This window comes from Sebastes fasciatus, chromosome 23 (assembly GCF_043250625.1).
Source record: "Sebastes fasciatus isolate fSebFas1 chromosome 23, fSebFas1.pri, whole genome shotgun sequence".
Classification (NCBI taxonomy): Eukaryota; Metazoa; Chordata; class Actinopteri; order Perciformes; family Sebastidae; genus Sebastes; species Sebastes fasciatus.
In genome coordinates this window covers 5,672,843-5,688,446 of record NC_133817.1, presented here as the reverse complement: position 1 = coordinate 5,688,446, position 15,604 = coordinate 5,672,843, and the positions used below count along the sequence as shown (strand labels likewise).

Genomic DNA, 15,604 nt, shown 5'->3' with positions numbered 1-15,604 from the left:
TTAAACAAACATCTGGAAATCTGATGTTTAAAAAGTGTCCTTTCCATCTGGAAATAGCAGTTTTCCTGAGGGGATAAAAACCTGCAACAGAGCTTTTATTTCACTCGTAAACAAGAAATACAGGTTAGTCAACCCAAACCTGACCTGAGTCTTTTGTGTAGCAGGTTTCCGTGCCTCATTTACTCAGTTAATCCTAATGGGGATTATATAGGATGGCTCAATTGTGCACCTGAACAAAAGCTAATGTTTTGACTAAACTGAATGGGGAATTGTGATTCTTGGAAAGTTGTTGAATTCCCCACTCTGTTTCTGTGAACGGGGGCTCCGTCAGAACGGCCAAAAATAAAATCACAGCTGCATATTGGGCGCCAAAGAAATCGAAGTCTTCTGGATGCAAAATCTTGTTAGCTGACAGTTGCAGTGAGGTGATGGAGCAAACGGCACGTTACAGATGGATGGCAGAAGAGTGCCGGCATTGTCAGATGTCTTTTTTTTGTCCCAGCAACCGTTGGGGAATGTGCGTGGTGGTGCTCGGTGTCACAGTGTCAAACACTGCCCTTTCCAGCGTGCCACTCCCAAGTTCACCACCATTATAAAACATGTTTTGTCTTCGCCCCCCCTTTTTGGCTTCGATTCTATCGCCCTCCTCTGTGCTTGACATTTGACTGTGTGTGGGTGTCTTTGGTCCCTGCAGGGAGTCACGCTCTCAGGCTCTGCCGGGGCCCCCAGATGCACACAACTGGAGTCCGGAGCCAAAGATTTGCCCTTTTGTCCTGCGTGCTGAAAAGAAGCAGAGCCATTCTGGATTGTTTCCCTCTCTTCTGAAATCCTAAATGTCGTCGTCCCGTCACTCTTTCTGATTATTCCGCTTTGTAGCCTTGAGGACATTGCTATAAAAGATTTCACTGACCCTTTGAAGTCCTCTCAGACTCGGCCTAGAGGCCACAAATCAAGCTTGATCAGTCAGTGATAATTCTATCCTCTTTCCTTTACAAATCAAGAGTTATTCTCTTGAATTTCAGATCCTAAAAACTCATTTTCATCATTTGATTTTTTTTTAACAGCACAAGGTAACACTCAGAGCAGGTTGTGGTTTCATTTTCTTAATTTCATGTGTTTTTATCTGCTGTTCAAAATATGCCATGAATGGAAGAGCTTGCGTAATTGTCTTTGACCAAACCGGTGGGCCAGTAGCTCCGCCCTCTTGTGTCACTTCTGGCTGCAAAAAAAAAAAGATGGTGACGGCCAAAAGCCAAGATGCCGATGGCCAAAATGCCAAACTCGGTGTCAAAACTGTAGTCCACAAACCAATCAGTGACAAAAGCCAAGATGGCGACGAGCAGAAGCCTAGATGGTGACGGGCAGAAGCTTAGATGGTGACGGGCAAAAGCCAAGATGGTGACGGCCAAAAGCCAAGTTGGCAATGGCCAAAATGCCAAACTTGAGGCTTGAAAACCGTAGTCCACAAACCAATGGGTGATGTCACGGTGACTACGTCCACTTCTTATATATACAGTCTATGGACCAAACGGCATTGAAGAAGATAATTTCTGGGATTCACTTATCTTCATGTTTCTAAGTATTCAGTCTAGTGCATGACTTTGTGCCTCAGGACATTTGATGTAATATCTAACACAGATGAGCCTTGTTAACGGTGCATCTCAGTCAAACAGCACTGTAGTCATTAGAACAGAGCTGGTTAGAACAGCTGTGGAAGAAACCCAACATCTGTGCGAGCGAGTCGATCGCATGACGTCATGTGTTGTGTTCTCAGTTTGTTCTCTCTGAGGCGAACTTGTTGCAACACTTTCCAAATGGATGCAGCTGTTAACTCTTGATAACGACATCAACAACCATAAAAAAACTAAAAAAACAGTGCTTATTGTTTTCCTGCTTCCCACCCCGGGACTTTCTGCTGGTTTGGGAGTGCTCTGGTGGGACTACAGGGATGTTGAGGGGATTAAAAGGAAGTGTAGGTAACCCTTCACCTCCTCTATCCCATCTCATTCCATCTCATCGCATCCTGGTTGGGGAGTTCCTGGTTTGGCTGCTGGCTTGGAGATGAGAAGGAGGTGTGTGTGTGTTGGGAGGGTGGCAAGCTAAGAAAACAATGGAGGCTTTGTGAAAGGGGTCCCACCATGACAGGATTGTTGAGGGGGAAGCAAGGGGGTGGGGGGGCGGTCGGGGCTTAGCGAAGCGTAGCCACTTCATTAGTCAGGGCTCTCCTTTTGCACCTCCTCCTCCTCCTCCTCCTCCCATCCATCCTGCCTCCCTGTCATTCCCTCGCTGCCTCTCCTTCCCAGCTCACTCGTGTGGAGCCACAGAGGCAGGAGCCGCTCTGGCTGAACAGCATCGAGTGTATCGCAGGGTTTTTTGTTTTGACTCGGCATCGACGAGGATGTGCTTTTGAGGCTGATCGCGACTGTTCTCGCTCGGCACCCTACCGTTTTGGCTCTGAGGTAAGTTGTCTTTGCGTTGTCATGCTTCCCCGTCCCGTCCCGTCCCGTCCCGTCCCGTCCCGTCCCGTCCCGTCCTTGGGCGCTGACTTGCATCTTCTCTCCCCTGAGCTGTTGGTGTCGGATGACTGCGTGCAGCACTCTCAGGCAGGCCTTTTTAAAGATGAACAACTGCAATTGTAGTGGTTATGGAGGCATTTCTACATAAGTGCGCAGGATGGTTTTTTTTGCATCTCGTATTCATTTCATCACTCTGCATGATGACATCAGTGGGAAACAGCAGAGAAGTTTCTCAAACCCATTTTGGTGCACATTGTTAGGTTCATATGAGGTGATATGAGTGTGTGGGGGGATGGTGATGGTGATGGTGGTGGTGGTGGTGGTAGGAGGCTATTGCCTCAGCTGTGTTCACCAAATTATCAGTGTTATTAGGATCTACGTGCTTGTGATTGCTTTCTCCCCCCCCCCGCTCCGCTTCTCTTTGTCAAACACACACCCCTCGGGGACAGTGGAGCGTCAGGGTAATCCTTCACATCCTGTGTGGGAAAGAGCACTCAGACTAACCTCATCGCTTCCTCGTGAGAAAGTCTCATCCACTAAAACTCAGAAAAAACAACAACATCCCGACTGTTTCTTTTACCCAGAGGGCCGTTCGCAGAGTCTTGTTATATTCTGTTCAACTGTCCTCTTTTCATGTTGCTCCATTACTTTATCTACTCGGGGCATCATGGTTTTCAACTTTCTCAGCTGATTCACCAGGACACCTTTGCAAATTTTTAATTTAATGTCTTGTAAATTTGATTACACCCTCATTACACAGTGAATAGACTGTAAAGCCTTTCTTCTCTGCTGAGGCTTTTCCAAAGGAATCACTACGACAGTACTGTAGACGGCCACATGTTTAACATTAGTGTAAAGGGACTTGATGGGATAATCAGGTTACCTCCTAAATTAAGTTCAAAAGTCAGTGTGTGGAGCCAGTTAACCTTGCAGGTCATTCTCATTTCATTCTCTTGTCCCAGGAGGAGTCAGATGACTCCAGTTAGGCTGGATGATAAATCACAATTGTCATTATATACTTTACTCTCATCGCATTTGAGCTTTCTATAGATGCATTCACAGGGAGTTACATGGCAGAACTACTTCTTGACGAACAACAGTATATCCTTCCGCTCAGCGTTTCTGCTTGTTTACTGTTATTCACCAAGAAATAGTTACAGTATGTAAATCCCCTGCTTTCCTTTACGTCTAGCCTTTAGAATAAGCCGAGCTAATCGCCTCCTGGCTCCACTTAATGCTAGAGCTGCAATTAATGATAATTTTCATTGTCAATTAATCTGTTGATTGTTTTCTCGATTAATCTATTAGTTGTTTGATCTATAAAATGGTGACAAATGTTGATTTCCCAAAGCCCAAGGTGACATCCTCAAATGTCTTGGTTTGTACACAACTCAAATATATTCAGATTACTGTCATAGTGGAGTAAAGAAACTAGAACATATTCACATTTAAAAAGCTGGAATCAGAGCATTTTGACTTTCTTTTCTTTAGTCACACTCTTTACGAACTGCAACGCGATAGATGTACACTGGACATTTTCTTATGATCTCCCTTTTTTGACCCAAGTCTCTGTCTTATCTCTCCACAGAATGAAGAAGTGAATCATCTGTGATCGCAGTCATGGCTGTCCAGACTGGCATCCAGGTAGGCTCATCACCATGTCGATTGGATTAGGTGTACTTTGATTGGCCAGTTGGGAAATGTAGTCCTTTACTCCATTGTGGATAACGGTACAGGTTGGAGATCATGGAGTAGGAAGATGTCTTCTTCAAGTCCCAACACATCAGTAGATTAGTTTTAAATCTCTACATTGCAGTGGTGCTGAACTCGACTTTGAGTCCTTATTATAGCGCCCTCCTTTGGTCAATCAGTACCATTCTTAGCATCCAGGCCATGAGTCACCAATCTGTGTGCCAAATTGGGGGGAAACGTTCGGACTATAGGCTATAGTTATTCCGGTTAAATAAAGAAGTGCAGACATCTGTCTCCCACTCAACAACTGGTGTTACAGAACGCCGTCCCGTTGTTGTAATGCATGTCTGACGTTCCACCGCTCGGACCGCTCAGTTTCTCCGCGCATTTTTTACGGGGAGTGGGCGGAATGTGCAACGCTTTTTTTCCCCCTTTCCCTCCCAGCAACGAAATGTCAACCACCCCAAAACCCACAACAACAATCGTATCGTCTTACAGATTAGTCACATGGCAGCACATCTTTGAGAGGGGCTTTTCTCTCTCTCTCTCTCTGTCATCTGGTTTTGGGAAAAGTCCTGGCTCTCCCCACCCTGTCTTGGACTGTGGATATGTAAAATATGCATCCCAGTGCTGCGCGCATAACATATGGCAGGAAACGCCACAGACTGAGGCTGTGAAGAGCCTCCTCGGAGTTGTTGATGAATGATCCCCCAAAAGATGGCGTTGATTAGACAGTTTGTCTGTGCCAGGAGATATTTAGAGTGGTTGATGTGGTGCATTATTTCTGTAGAGGCTGCCTTACGTTTCCCCAAAAAAATCATTGTTACTTTGTCTGTTTTTAGTTTGAACTGTTTTTACAGTGCACCTTATTACCATTCAATACCAAAGAGCTACAGAGATCTGCATCTCTGTAAAAGATATAGAGCAAATGCAGTAAAATAGTCTCACATTTGTCACATGTTTAATTAAAGAGGACCTATTATGCTTATTTTCAGGTTGATACTTGTATTTTGGGTTTCTACTAGAACATGTTTACATGCTTAAATGTTCGAAAAACGCTTTACTTTTCTCATACCTGCTGTGCTGCAGCACCTCTTTTCACCCTCTGTCTGAAACGCTCTGTTTAGGCTCCTCCCCTCCCCCCTCCCGAAAAGCCTAATCTGCTCTGATTGGTCAGCTGGCCCACTCTGTTGTGGTTGGTTAACCGAACCAAACTCTTCAGACTCCGCTCCAGCTCTGCTCCAACTAGCTTTGTTTGAGGGCGTGCCAAAAAAACTAGCTGTTATTCAAATGTGTTACTTGGTGTCATCACCACGTTACGGAAGAAAAGGCAGGACTTCAAGTGAGGCGTTTCAGGCAGTTCAGGATCAGTGTTTCCTTTGGCGAGTTTTTTTGGGCTTTTTAACTATGCAGACCTTTTACATGCACAAAAAAATAGGGATGCTCCGCTCCGACTTTTCGGTCCCGATACCGATAGCGATGCCTGGGCTTTGGGTATCGGCCGATGCCGAGTACCGATCTGTTACCAGTGTTTAATTAATAAGCTATATGCCTTACTGTGGAAGTGACTGGAATCATTCTTTTATGTCTAAGCAAAATGTAATAAATCCATATATTAATATATATTATATATATATATATATATAAATGAACTGTTATTATTAAAATAATAAATCGTACACCAACAACTTGGTAAAAAAATCTTAAAAATTAAGAGGAATTCAAGTGTAAACCGTTTTTAACACAACAACGAAACTTAAACCGGAATTAAAATTCCAGAACATAATGTATATAGTATATAAACATAGAATTGAACTGAATAGATCGGTACCATTGCTCCAGCTATTTGAGTCAGTATCGGCCCAATATCCGATATCTGACTATATAACACACTAAAGGGAAAAAGCATAATAGGTCCTCTTTAATGTTTTTGTAGAACATAGAAAACAGAAGAAGAAATCTAGTACAAAGTGGCTGGTATTGCAGGCTATCAAAGAGGCACCCTGTGAGGGTATTGATCCATATCAAGCTGTGATGATGCTGCTGCAGAGAGACAGAGAGAGAGAGAGACTGTGACACTGCAGCTACTTCCGAAGCTCAGAGCTTCACTGCCCATGTAGAGCACAGTCACATCCGATAACCGGTCACTCTCTGACTGCTCTGTTCACCCATGCTGAAAATGTACGCACTCATGGAAGTATAAGTGGCATATGCACACAACTATTAATACAACAGTGAAACTCATTGTTAAAGATTATATCTGTAGGCCTCGGATGTTTGAACAAACGCCTCAGGAATCTTTTGCGATGGTTACAAATTGTTGCAGCAGAGTGCTAAACCGTGGTACCGCCAGCCGCCGTCTGACTTCCGTTGCTCCCTAAAGTAGTGTTATTACAGTAAGGATGGCTTCTGAGCGAGGCGAACAGCGTTACCGCTGGTTTGCACTCGGCGGCTCACGTTACCGCAGTCTTGGAAAGGGAGGAGTGAGCGAAGGGGTACTCAGTCGGTTGCAATCTGCAACCACACCACTAGATGTTGCCGAATCCTACACACTGTCCCTTTTAAGCCTGACAGTGTTTCTGAATTTACTTGATGGGGTTTGGAATTTCTCAACATATGATCCTTCAATTCAAGTTAAAAAATAGAAAGCCAAAACACGGAAGTAAAGATGTACATCAATGAGCAGAGCTAGGGAGGCGTTGTTGTGTCCTTGGAGCATCTTTATCAATAGAAACTCAATCTAAAGGAGCAAATAGAAAGCCCGAGGAGCTCTCTAAGTATTTGAAAAGAGCAACATGACCTCATTAGTTCAGCCTGGCCAAACCAAACAGCTCTGGGTTTAGTTATGATCCTGGAATGTCAAAGGTCAACAACCAGGCCATGGGAAGTTTGGGAAGTCAAACAAATTGGGATGGCTAAAAGTAATTGCAAAGATGAGAAACGAAATGTAACTTCTTGATCAAGTTGTAGTTGAACATCTAACAAAGGTACATTAAATAAACTGTTAATTTCTCATGCTTGTTGTTTACAGTAATCATTGACATGTGGTGTGAAGAAATAATAATGTGAACAGATGATACAGTCATGAGAACAACTTATATAATGAGAAAGAGAAGGTCATAATCACCAGAACAGATCATGATATTAAAAGAAAATCTTGTGTGTGTACAGTATATTTATATACATATTAAGGCTGAACGACTAAATATCTAATTGCGATTATTTTGACTTATATTGCAATTGCGATACGATTTGTGATATTAGAGGGAAAATCATTATTCTCATTTTTGACGAATAACATATTAAATTGATTATGGTGTGATTTTTTTTTTTTTTTTTTGTGGGGATCTGTACCAAACAAAGATGTTTTCTTAAGTCTGTAGAATATGATATGTAGGCCAGGACGTCTCTGCAGTACCACAATATTTAATTTAAAATGGTATTTTGAAACATTTCGCCTTTAACAAATTGGAAAACTGCAGTAGGCCATATTGCAATTTTGATAAAATTGATAAATTGTGCAGCCCAAAAATAAATAAATAGATGGATGGATAAATAAATAAATAAATACACTTTTTTAAAAATGTCAACACTGGATTGACATCATTTTTAGTATATACTATATTGTGACCAACATCCCATGTTTCCCTTCGACCTTCCTGCTATTGACTATTGTTTCAGGGAGTTTAGTCGTCCTTGGTATAAGTGGCTCAGGGTTAAGAGCATCAGATCAACTCCTAAAGCGTAAATAGTAACAAACAGGCCTCTCAGACGCTACGTTGCATTTCGTACACCAAGATTACCAACCCGCATTCCAGCAGTGGTGAAACAGAAAACAGATTAACTGAGACGTTCTCGATACTGTGCAATGCAGAGTTGAGTTTACAATATACTGAATGTTCTCTGTGAACCTTGTACACAGTCAGGTGACGGAGTGAGCGCGAGGCCGGATTATCTCACTGTTCAGTTTACGTAACTTCTAAATGTTACACTACGCTGCCTTATTTTTCTAATTAGCTGGACGTTGAGAAAGGCACATATGTTGTTGTGAACCTGCAGGGCGCCGCGGGCAGCTTGCCCTTCTGAACCGCGTTATGTAACGTGTGTGTTGCGTACAAGTGTCTGTCTGTGTGTGTGTGTGTGTGTGTGTGTAGGTCAGCTCATCCCTTTTGAAGTGAGGTAACCTTTCACTTTCAAGTGTTTTTTTGGCACTTTCTCCAGCTGTTTTTTTATGTGCATATTTCCCAGTCTCACTTCTTTGTTCCCACCAAAGGCCTACGTAAGGAGGCTGGGACACGGGCGGACACGGGTCTTGGGATACGGGGTACAACATGTGTGGTACCCCAAAGAAGCGTGACCCAGCCTCTTTCAGTAGGCCTTGGTTTCCACCTCCCCCATCCCCTTTGGGTTCAAAAGTCACCCTGATGGGAACTAAAAGTGGAACTAAAAAAAAAAACATTCCCAGAGCATTGACGTCCCTTTTGACCTTTATTCTAAACATTTGTTTGCATGTCTCTAATCCTAGTAACTATAGGTTCTTAAAGGGCCAGTGTGTATCATTTCAGGGGTTCTATTAGCTGAAATGGTATACGATGTTTTCATTAGTGTATAAATTAATGTTTTCGTTAGCTTAGAATGAGCCGTTTATATCTACATAGAGAGCGGATCTTCTTCACAAAGTCCACCGTGTTGCATCACCATGTTTCTACAGTAGCCCAGAACGGACAAACCAAACACTGGCTCCAGAGAGAGACTTTCACATTTTTTACCTCAAGGCCACCGTAGTTTGTGAAACCGCACGCTGCCGTCTGACTTCCGTTGCTCCTTAAGTAGTGTTATTACGGTACGGATGGTTTTGCACTCGGCGGCTCACGTTACCACAGTTGGAAATGGAAGAGTGAGCTGAGGGGTACTCAGTTGGTTGCAATCTGCAACCACACCCCCGAATGCTGCCAAAATCCTACACACTGTACCTTTTAAGTTGGAGTTAGAAATCCGACTTCAGGGGGGCGTTCCAGTTCAAATTTCCGACTGGGAAACTTGGAAATTCCGACTTCTTCCCAGTTCAAATGGAACGCAGCATGATGATAGACGATGTCGAGTGGGGTCATGGGAATTGTAGGATCCAGTGTTTTATTGGAGCTTGACCCGTACTAAGGGCCTTTTGAAGTTAAAATGTTTTTACAATTTGATTTGAGTTTTCCTTTTCTTTTAGAATAAACCCCCCTCATTAGGCTTAAGCTTTACGGCCACATTTTATACAGTCCTAATGAATTTAGACTCATTGTCACTCTCCTAATCTTTTCTACTTAGATTATGAGATTTAAACCTGCTGTTGCGTCCCCAGTTCCCTTTTAAATTCCCCCTTACACAGTCCTAGACAAGAGGTTTTGGACATTGTCCCATAAACATTCAGTATCTGCTTGATCCAAAGCTTCATTAAAGCTATATCACACTACCCATGTCTCCTATAAGCAGTGTTGTTGGATCATCAACCATCATCATCAGTACATTACTGTATAATAGCCTCTCTGTTCCACCGGCCACAAGGTTTCCTGTTTGTAAGCCGAACAAACGCGATGAACTCAAAGCCCCCCAACAAGACCGGGCCTTGTTTTTAAGCACAGTAACTCCATTCACTACAGTGGGATGCAATGTCGCATTATTGCTCGATGACATGTGATGGTACACGAAGATTAAAGGCCGTATCTTAAACAGATGTCAACAAACTGGTGGGGAGACGAAGGGGGGGTCATCCAGAAAGTGAGTTATGTAATGTCTGGACAAGTCGTCACAGTGCACATCTGCTGCTGCTTTCTAGATCGCCCCTCCTGTCACCTGCAAACAATTAAAATAGTTGAAATAAAACATTTTGTAAATGGGAATTTGTATCACTTATAGAAGCTTTGTCATTCTATATCTCTTTAAGTTGAGCTTTGACAACCAACCAACCAATTTGGGCATCATTTGTCCACCTTATGTGTAACTTTATAATAATTTCATTAATGTATGTGGTGTCTGTGAAACCAAGACTGAGGCTACGCAGGATTATTTTCTGTCTCCCCTTCATATCAAAGACTTAGTGAATTGTCAGTGTAAAAGACTGAAAGAGGGAAGGGAGGGGTGTGACAGTAGAGATGGATACGATGGGACATCGGTGATCAGCGGCTCCCTCCGGGCACCGAGCCCCGGTCTGTGAACCAGAGAGCTAGACACCCATTTAAGCAGTCAAGTGCAACAGCATTTTTGGATTTGCAGCAAATAGATTGTCTTTCAGTGGACAATTAAAGATGTTAAACAAATAAATAAATAAAAAGAAATGGTGTTTTGGTGGTTGGAGATAAAGCCGAGGTTGTGGTAAACAGGCCCCAGCAGGCAGTCCCAGAGCGCTCCATCAGAGCATAGAAGTGAAGTGTGGTATGACGGCATCCCTAGACACGTCCTCTCTGCATGGATGGCTCACTGAAATTCCTCCGATATCCTCACAGAGCAAAGCTAACTAGAGTATGATAATGTGTCGGCTGTGGAGAAACTGCTATTCGGTGTTAAAGCGTCAGTAGGCAGAATATCTTTAGCATCATTGGGCTAAAAATTCCATAATAACCTTTCAGAATATTGTAATTCAAGTGTTCTGAGAGACTTCTGCACCTCCTCGTGGCTCTGTTTTTAAAAAAATCTAGCCTGTGACGGGAGATTTTGGCCAATCACAGGTCATTTCAGAGAGAGAGCGTTCCTATTGGCTGTTCATTCAACGGAGGCAGCTGTCAATCACTCGCAAACTCCGATCAAACGGTCAAACTAGGGAGCGCTGATCAAATATGAATTAATATTCTGTTCCTGTAATGCATATTTCTCTCCCATCACATGTTTTCAGAAACATCTTGTAGTGTACTGTTTAGCTGTAAAATGAGAAAGTTTGTGACCCGGCAGTACACTACAAGATGTTCCTGAAAACATTTTATGCGAGAAATAGGCATTAACGTAACATAATATTGATTTATATTTGATCAGTGCTGCCTAGTTTGACCGTTTGATCGGAGTTCATGAGTGTGACAGCTGCTCAGAGACGGCAAGGCTCCAGCTCGGCTCTAATTGGTTGTTTTTCTCCGGTCTGTGAAATCTTGCAGATGCTGTTAGGAGCACCGGAGGACACAGAGGCACATGAATCTTTTCAGATTACCTGTCTCATGCACTACTGTCTCATGCACTACTGTCAGGATATAGTGACTGTTTAATAACATTATATAGGTGTATCGACTCATTTAGGACATGTTCAGACTCCCAACGCCTCGCTGAAGAGAGAAAAATTGGTTCTGCATTTCTTTAAAAGTCTTAAAACCATTACTAGCTGGGACGGTAGCGCTCGGATCAGATTAGTGTGGCAGTGTCAGACTAATCTGTTATCACATTCTGTCAGGCTTTCTGTTTGTGTTTCTAATCCTGAGTCATTCAAGGAGATGATGCCGACCCTATTAAATCGATCATCTTCCGAGATCTTGTCGGTTGCTGGCGTTTTTTTCCTACAAAACACATAGCTTTTCGTGGTAACCTGCTAACCTTCCTTCCTCTTTTCCCTCCTCGTCTCCAGGTGTGGTTCAGTGAGAAGTTCGACGCCCCGTTGCTTAGCCCCATGAGCCCCCGGAGCCCTCGCAGCCCGCTAGCACAACGGCACGGCCCCGGCCTCGCAGACGTCTTCCAGTACGACCAGTGGCTGGCGGTGCGACATGAAGCCACCCTGGTGCCCATGCAGGAGGATCTGGCCATCTGGCTCACGGGCATGCTGGGTAAGAGCAGCCTGTTGACTAAGAACTACTGCTTTTAGTGGTTTTGTCTCATTATGTCTCTTTTTAACGTGTTAGTTAGCCAGCTAGAGGAGAGTATGTATGTGTTCATTGGGAAGGAAAAACTGGTATCGGAACATCTCTATATTATATTTTACTGTGTAATCACATGGATATATACAGAGGATATATGTGTCCAAACCTGTGCACGTGTGAATCAACACTGGGCAGTCGCATGCTACCAGTTTCCCCCTCGAGGCTAGGAAAATACCGATGCACAATTGACTCCCATGTAATTGGATTTGGATGCTGCCATTTCCAACAGCGGCCTTAGCGAACAACAGAAACAGGAGTGGTACCAAATCGCCTCATTTCATGCGTCTCTACTATTATACTGACATCTATTGTCCCCTTCCAATACAATGGAGCAGTGAGGAAACAGAAGCTGACTTGAAACTGACTCCATTGTTGACTGGTGAAACTGTTTTCAGTTCTCATGAGGAATGTGGGCAGGTATTAAACACTAAACATGAGTTATTGACACCGTGACCGCGTTGACACTGAAGCACGCATTTTTTAAACAGTTTAACCGATCCCATCGTCAATCCCGAAGGGGGGCGGATGCTGCAAAAAAACAGGTGGCGTGCTGCGGATAAAGTTTCAGGCCTCGAGGGTCGGCTGTTGTAGTGTGGAAAATAAACTTTTTGTGGGGCGATCTTTTGTCACTTAGTGGTAAAGCTATTATTATGGATTTTGTTCCCAATGTGAAGTCAGCTCACATGACCTTTGTTGAGTTTCCGAGGGCGGTGATTTACAATAAGGGGTCGTGGGAGCGCCGTAAGTCGCCGAGGAGTGTGTAGGGGAGTGTTGAAAAGCAACAACAAAAGACACTGCGTAGAGGAAGACGTATTTAGTGTTAAATAACTGTTTTTATTTTGTGTTTTTGGCCCCAAAAAACTCTTTACAAAGTGTTCTTGTAGATGAAAATGGATGATCGTGCTGTACGTTTTATTCTGCATGTCTTCACTTTCCCCAGGCGAGGAGGTGAGAGCAGAGTTCTTCATGGAGGAGCTGAACAACGGCGTGAAGCTCTGCCAGCTTATCGGCGTGCTGCAGACTAAGATCGCCCAGAGCTGCCCCTCCGCGCTCGGCAAGGTGAGTCAGACGGCAACGATGAAAAAATAGCAGCGGCGACCGTCGTCGTCCAAAGAGCAGCTTTCATGCTCACACGTGGGGAGAGGGGGGATGTTTGGGGAGAAAGCACTGCAGGTCAACGGCGTGGACAAATCTCTGACTCAATTCAAGTTCAGTTAGCAGCGCACATGAACTTCCTGCTGATGTAAATCCAAAATGTTTCACGGTCACGTTGTTGTTAAACACGACTATATTTGTGAGTTGACTGAGTTTTATGACGATGCTTCATAGTTTTATTTTCCCCCCGGCAGCTGTTCCCCACGAGGAAGATCGCATGTAAGCGGGACGCCTCTCCGGGTTCCTTCTTCGCTCGCGACAACACCGCCAACTTCCTGGCGTGGTGCCGCTACGTCGGCGTGGAGGAGACCTACTTGTTTGAGTCGGAAGGCCTCGGTAAGAGCTGCAGCAGATATCACTACAACTATCTTTCTAAATGCATCCTTTCTATCAGTATATTTAGATGCACATTACCTCTCGTCATGGAATGATTGAAGAATCCATTACATAATTTTCTGGCGTCATATATACTCGTCCCATGAAAAGTGGCCATAGATAGAATTTCAGTCTAGAAATCTATATATTTAGAGTCCGCTGGGATCGGCTCCAGCCCTCAGCGAGCCTGTAGAGGATGAGTGGTTACGGATAATGGATGGATGGAATCTATATTTACAGGAAAAAAGGCCAAATTAGCCTGCCACTTTTCTTTCATTCATGTACAGCAGCATTAAAGCTGCAGTCGACATCTTGGTTGTTTTCCTTCGGGCACAGTAGAAACTTGACAATGTCATTAGGAGCACTAGCTGGAGGCAGAGAAACACGATTATCTGTCTCATGCATTACTGTCAGACAGTTTTATAAAGATAACTCCTCATATTTGCTCAAAGTTACCAACTGCAGCTTTAACTCCGTTAAAATCCAGCCATCTAAAATGTGTGTCTGAGTTTTTTGGACACAAAACAAGTTTGTTTTTCGGGCGATACGACCTGGCAACCCTCTCCCGGTTCTGTAGATAAGAAGCTCGATAGCTCTTGCAAGAACACACAGTAACTTATTAAAGTGCTACTTCGTGGTGCTCTGGCAAAGATTGTCACAACCTCTAACCCTCTTGAATAACAAGATAACAAAAAAGAAAAAGCACTGCAAAGTTGAAGGAAGTTCAAGTTTTGTTTATCCGAGCAAGCAGAACGAAGCGGACTTCTTGTCGCCTTAATCGTCTGGTAAATCTTTTATTCCGGAGGATCGAAGTGCAGCAAAGTGTCCAAATACCTGTCTCACACCGGCCAAGTTGTGCTTTATAACTTTGGAAATGGTATCATGATGAGTTTCCCAGCATGTGCTTGGCCACCGTCTACCTATTTTCCCTCTTAAAGCTTTTATTTCTTTAGCGAGCATCGGTAAAAAATGGTCTCACTACAATGAAACGGCTACTACGGGGACTAACATCATCACACATGAATACAGTTGGACTCATTGGATCCACAAGAGTCTCAGCTTTACAGTGATAGCCAATTTATGTAATTTCAAGACCTGCTACAGCCACTTAAAGATGGTAAAGTCGGGATCGCGGGTCTCACGGTGTTACTAATGTAAAACAGACTAGACTTTGGCCGTAAGCTCCTAATATCTTTTGCAGAGCTCTGTAGTTTAAGCCGTACTTCTTAATGGTTTAATAGGATCTGTTGTGGAGAGGCAATTGCCCTGAGTACTCGGTATGGGGGATCACTTCATTACATGTAATGGGCCTTCCCAAAAACCGGATTGGAGCGATTTAGAAAGAAATCCAGTCTGCTGTGATTCTCCCTTTTAATAGTATCCTTGTGTGACTTTAAAGTTCTCCGCTCCCAAAGCTCTGTTCTCTTCTGCATGAATCCCCCAACAACCCCTCAGGGAATAACTCACTTTATCTCACGGGGTCACGTTTCTGAATGTGACACGTGAATGTTGTCGCACCTCGTCCCGTTGTGTTTCTCTAAAGAAAGCAGAGCTGCTTCGTCACGTTGTTTATCTGTTAATTGGTGTGTTTCTATCTGCCTCAGTTCTGCACAAGGAGCCTCGGCAAGTCTGCCTCTGCCTCCTGGAGATCGGCCGCATCGTCTCCAAGTGAGTCTCTGAACACACGACGACGACGACAAAGAAGCAGTTCAATAATAAACAAAAACAGTTTCAAGATTTTAAGGTGCACATTGTAAACTGTGCCGTGTGTTTCTCAGGTACGGCGTGGAGCCTCCTGTGCTGGTGAAGCTGGAGAAGGAGATCGAGCTGGAGGAGACTCTGCTGATGACGGAGACGCCGCCGCCGGCCGTCAAAACCTTCAGCGTGTGTTGCCAGCACGGCGGCCTCTACCAGCCGGGGGTGAGTTCTGACTGACAGCTGGAAACATATGAAGTGTTGCACGAGAACGGCCTTCCTCTCCTTTAACCG

General features: G+C 44.0%; 2 protein-coding genes across 4 annotated transcripts in view; one reads left to right on the top strand and one right to left on the bottom strand.

Annotated features, from left to right (window-relative positions):
* The window catches only part of coa6 (cytochrome c oxidase assembly factor 6), a 189,822-nt gene that overhangs the window by 41,810 nt on the left and 132,408 nt on the right, over nucleotides 1–15,604 (bottom strand). The gene's annotated exons all lie outside the window — the stretch shown is intronic.
* Nucleotides 1–15,604, top strand: part of gas2l3 (growth arrest-specific 2 like 3) — a 30,622-nt gene that overhangs the window by 9,191 nt on the left and 5,827 nt on the right. The window contains exons 1-7 of one of the 3 annotated variants that reach the window (XM_074626283.1): nucleotides 2,319–2,459; nucleotides 4,105–4,160; nucleotides 11,797–11,992; nucleotides 13,026–13,144; nucleotides 13,435–13,576; nucleotides 15,220–15,283; nucleotides 15,394–15,535. In XM_074626283.1, the coding sequence (XP_074482384.1) occupies nucleotides 4,137–4,160; nucleotides 11,797–11,992; nucleotides 13,026–13,144; nucleotides 13,435–13,576; nucleotides 15,220–15,283; nucleotides 15,394–15,535 (687 nt within the window). In that variant the 5' untranslated portion in view covers nucleotides 2,319–2,459; nucleotides 4,105–4,136. Of the gene's footprint in view, nucleotides 1–2,318; nucleotides 2,460–4,104; nucleotides 4,161–11,796; nucleotides 11,993–13,025; nucleotides 13,145–13,434; nucleotides 13,577–15,219; nucleotides 15,284–15,393; nucleotides 15,536–15,604 lie in introns of those variants that run through there. The other 2 variants (XM_074626282.1, XM_074626284.1) reach the window with 2 other exon arrangements.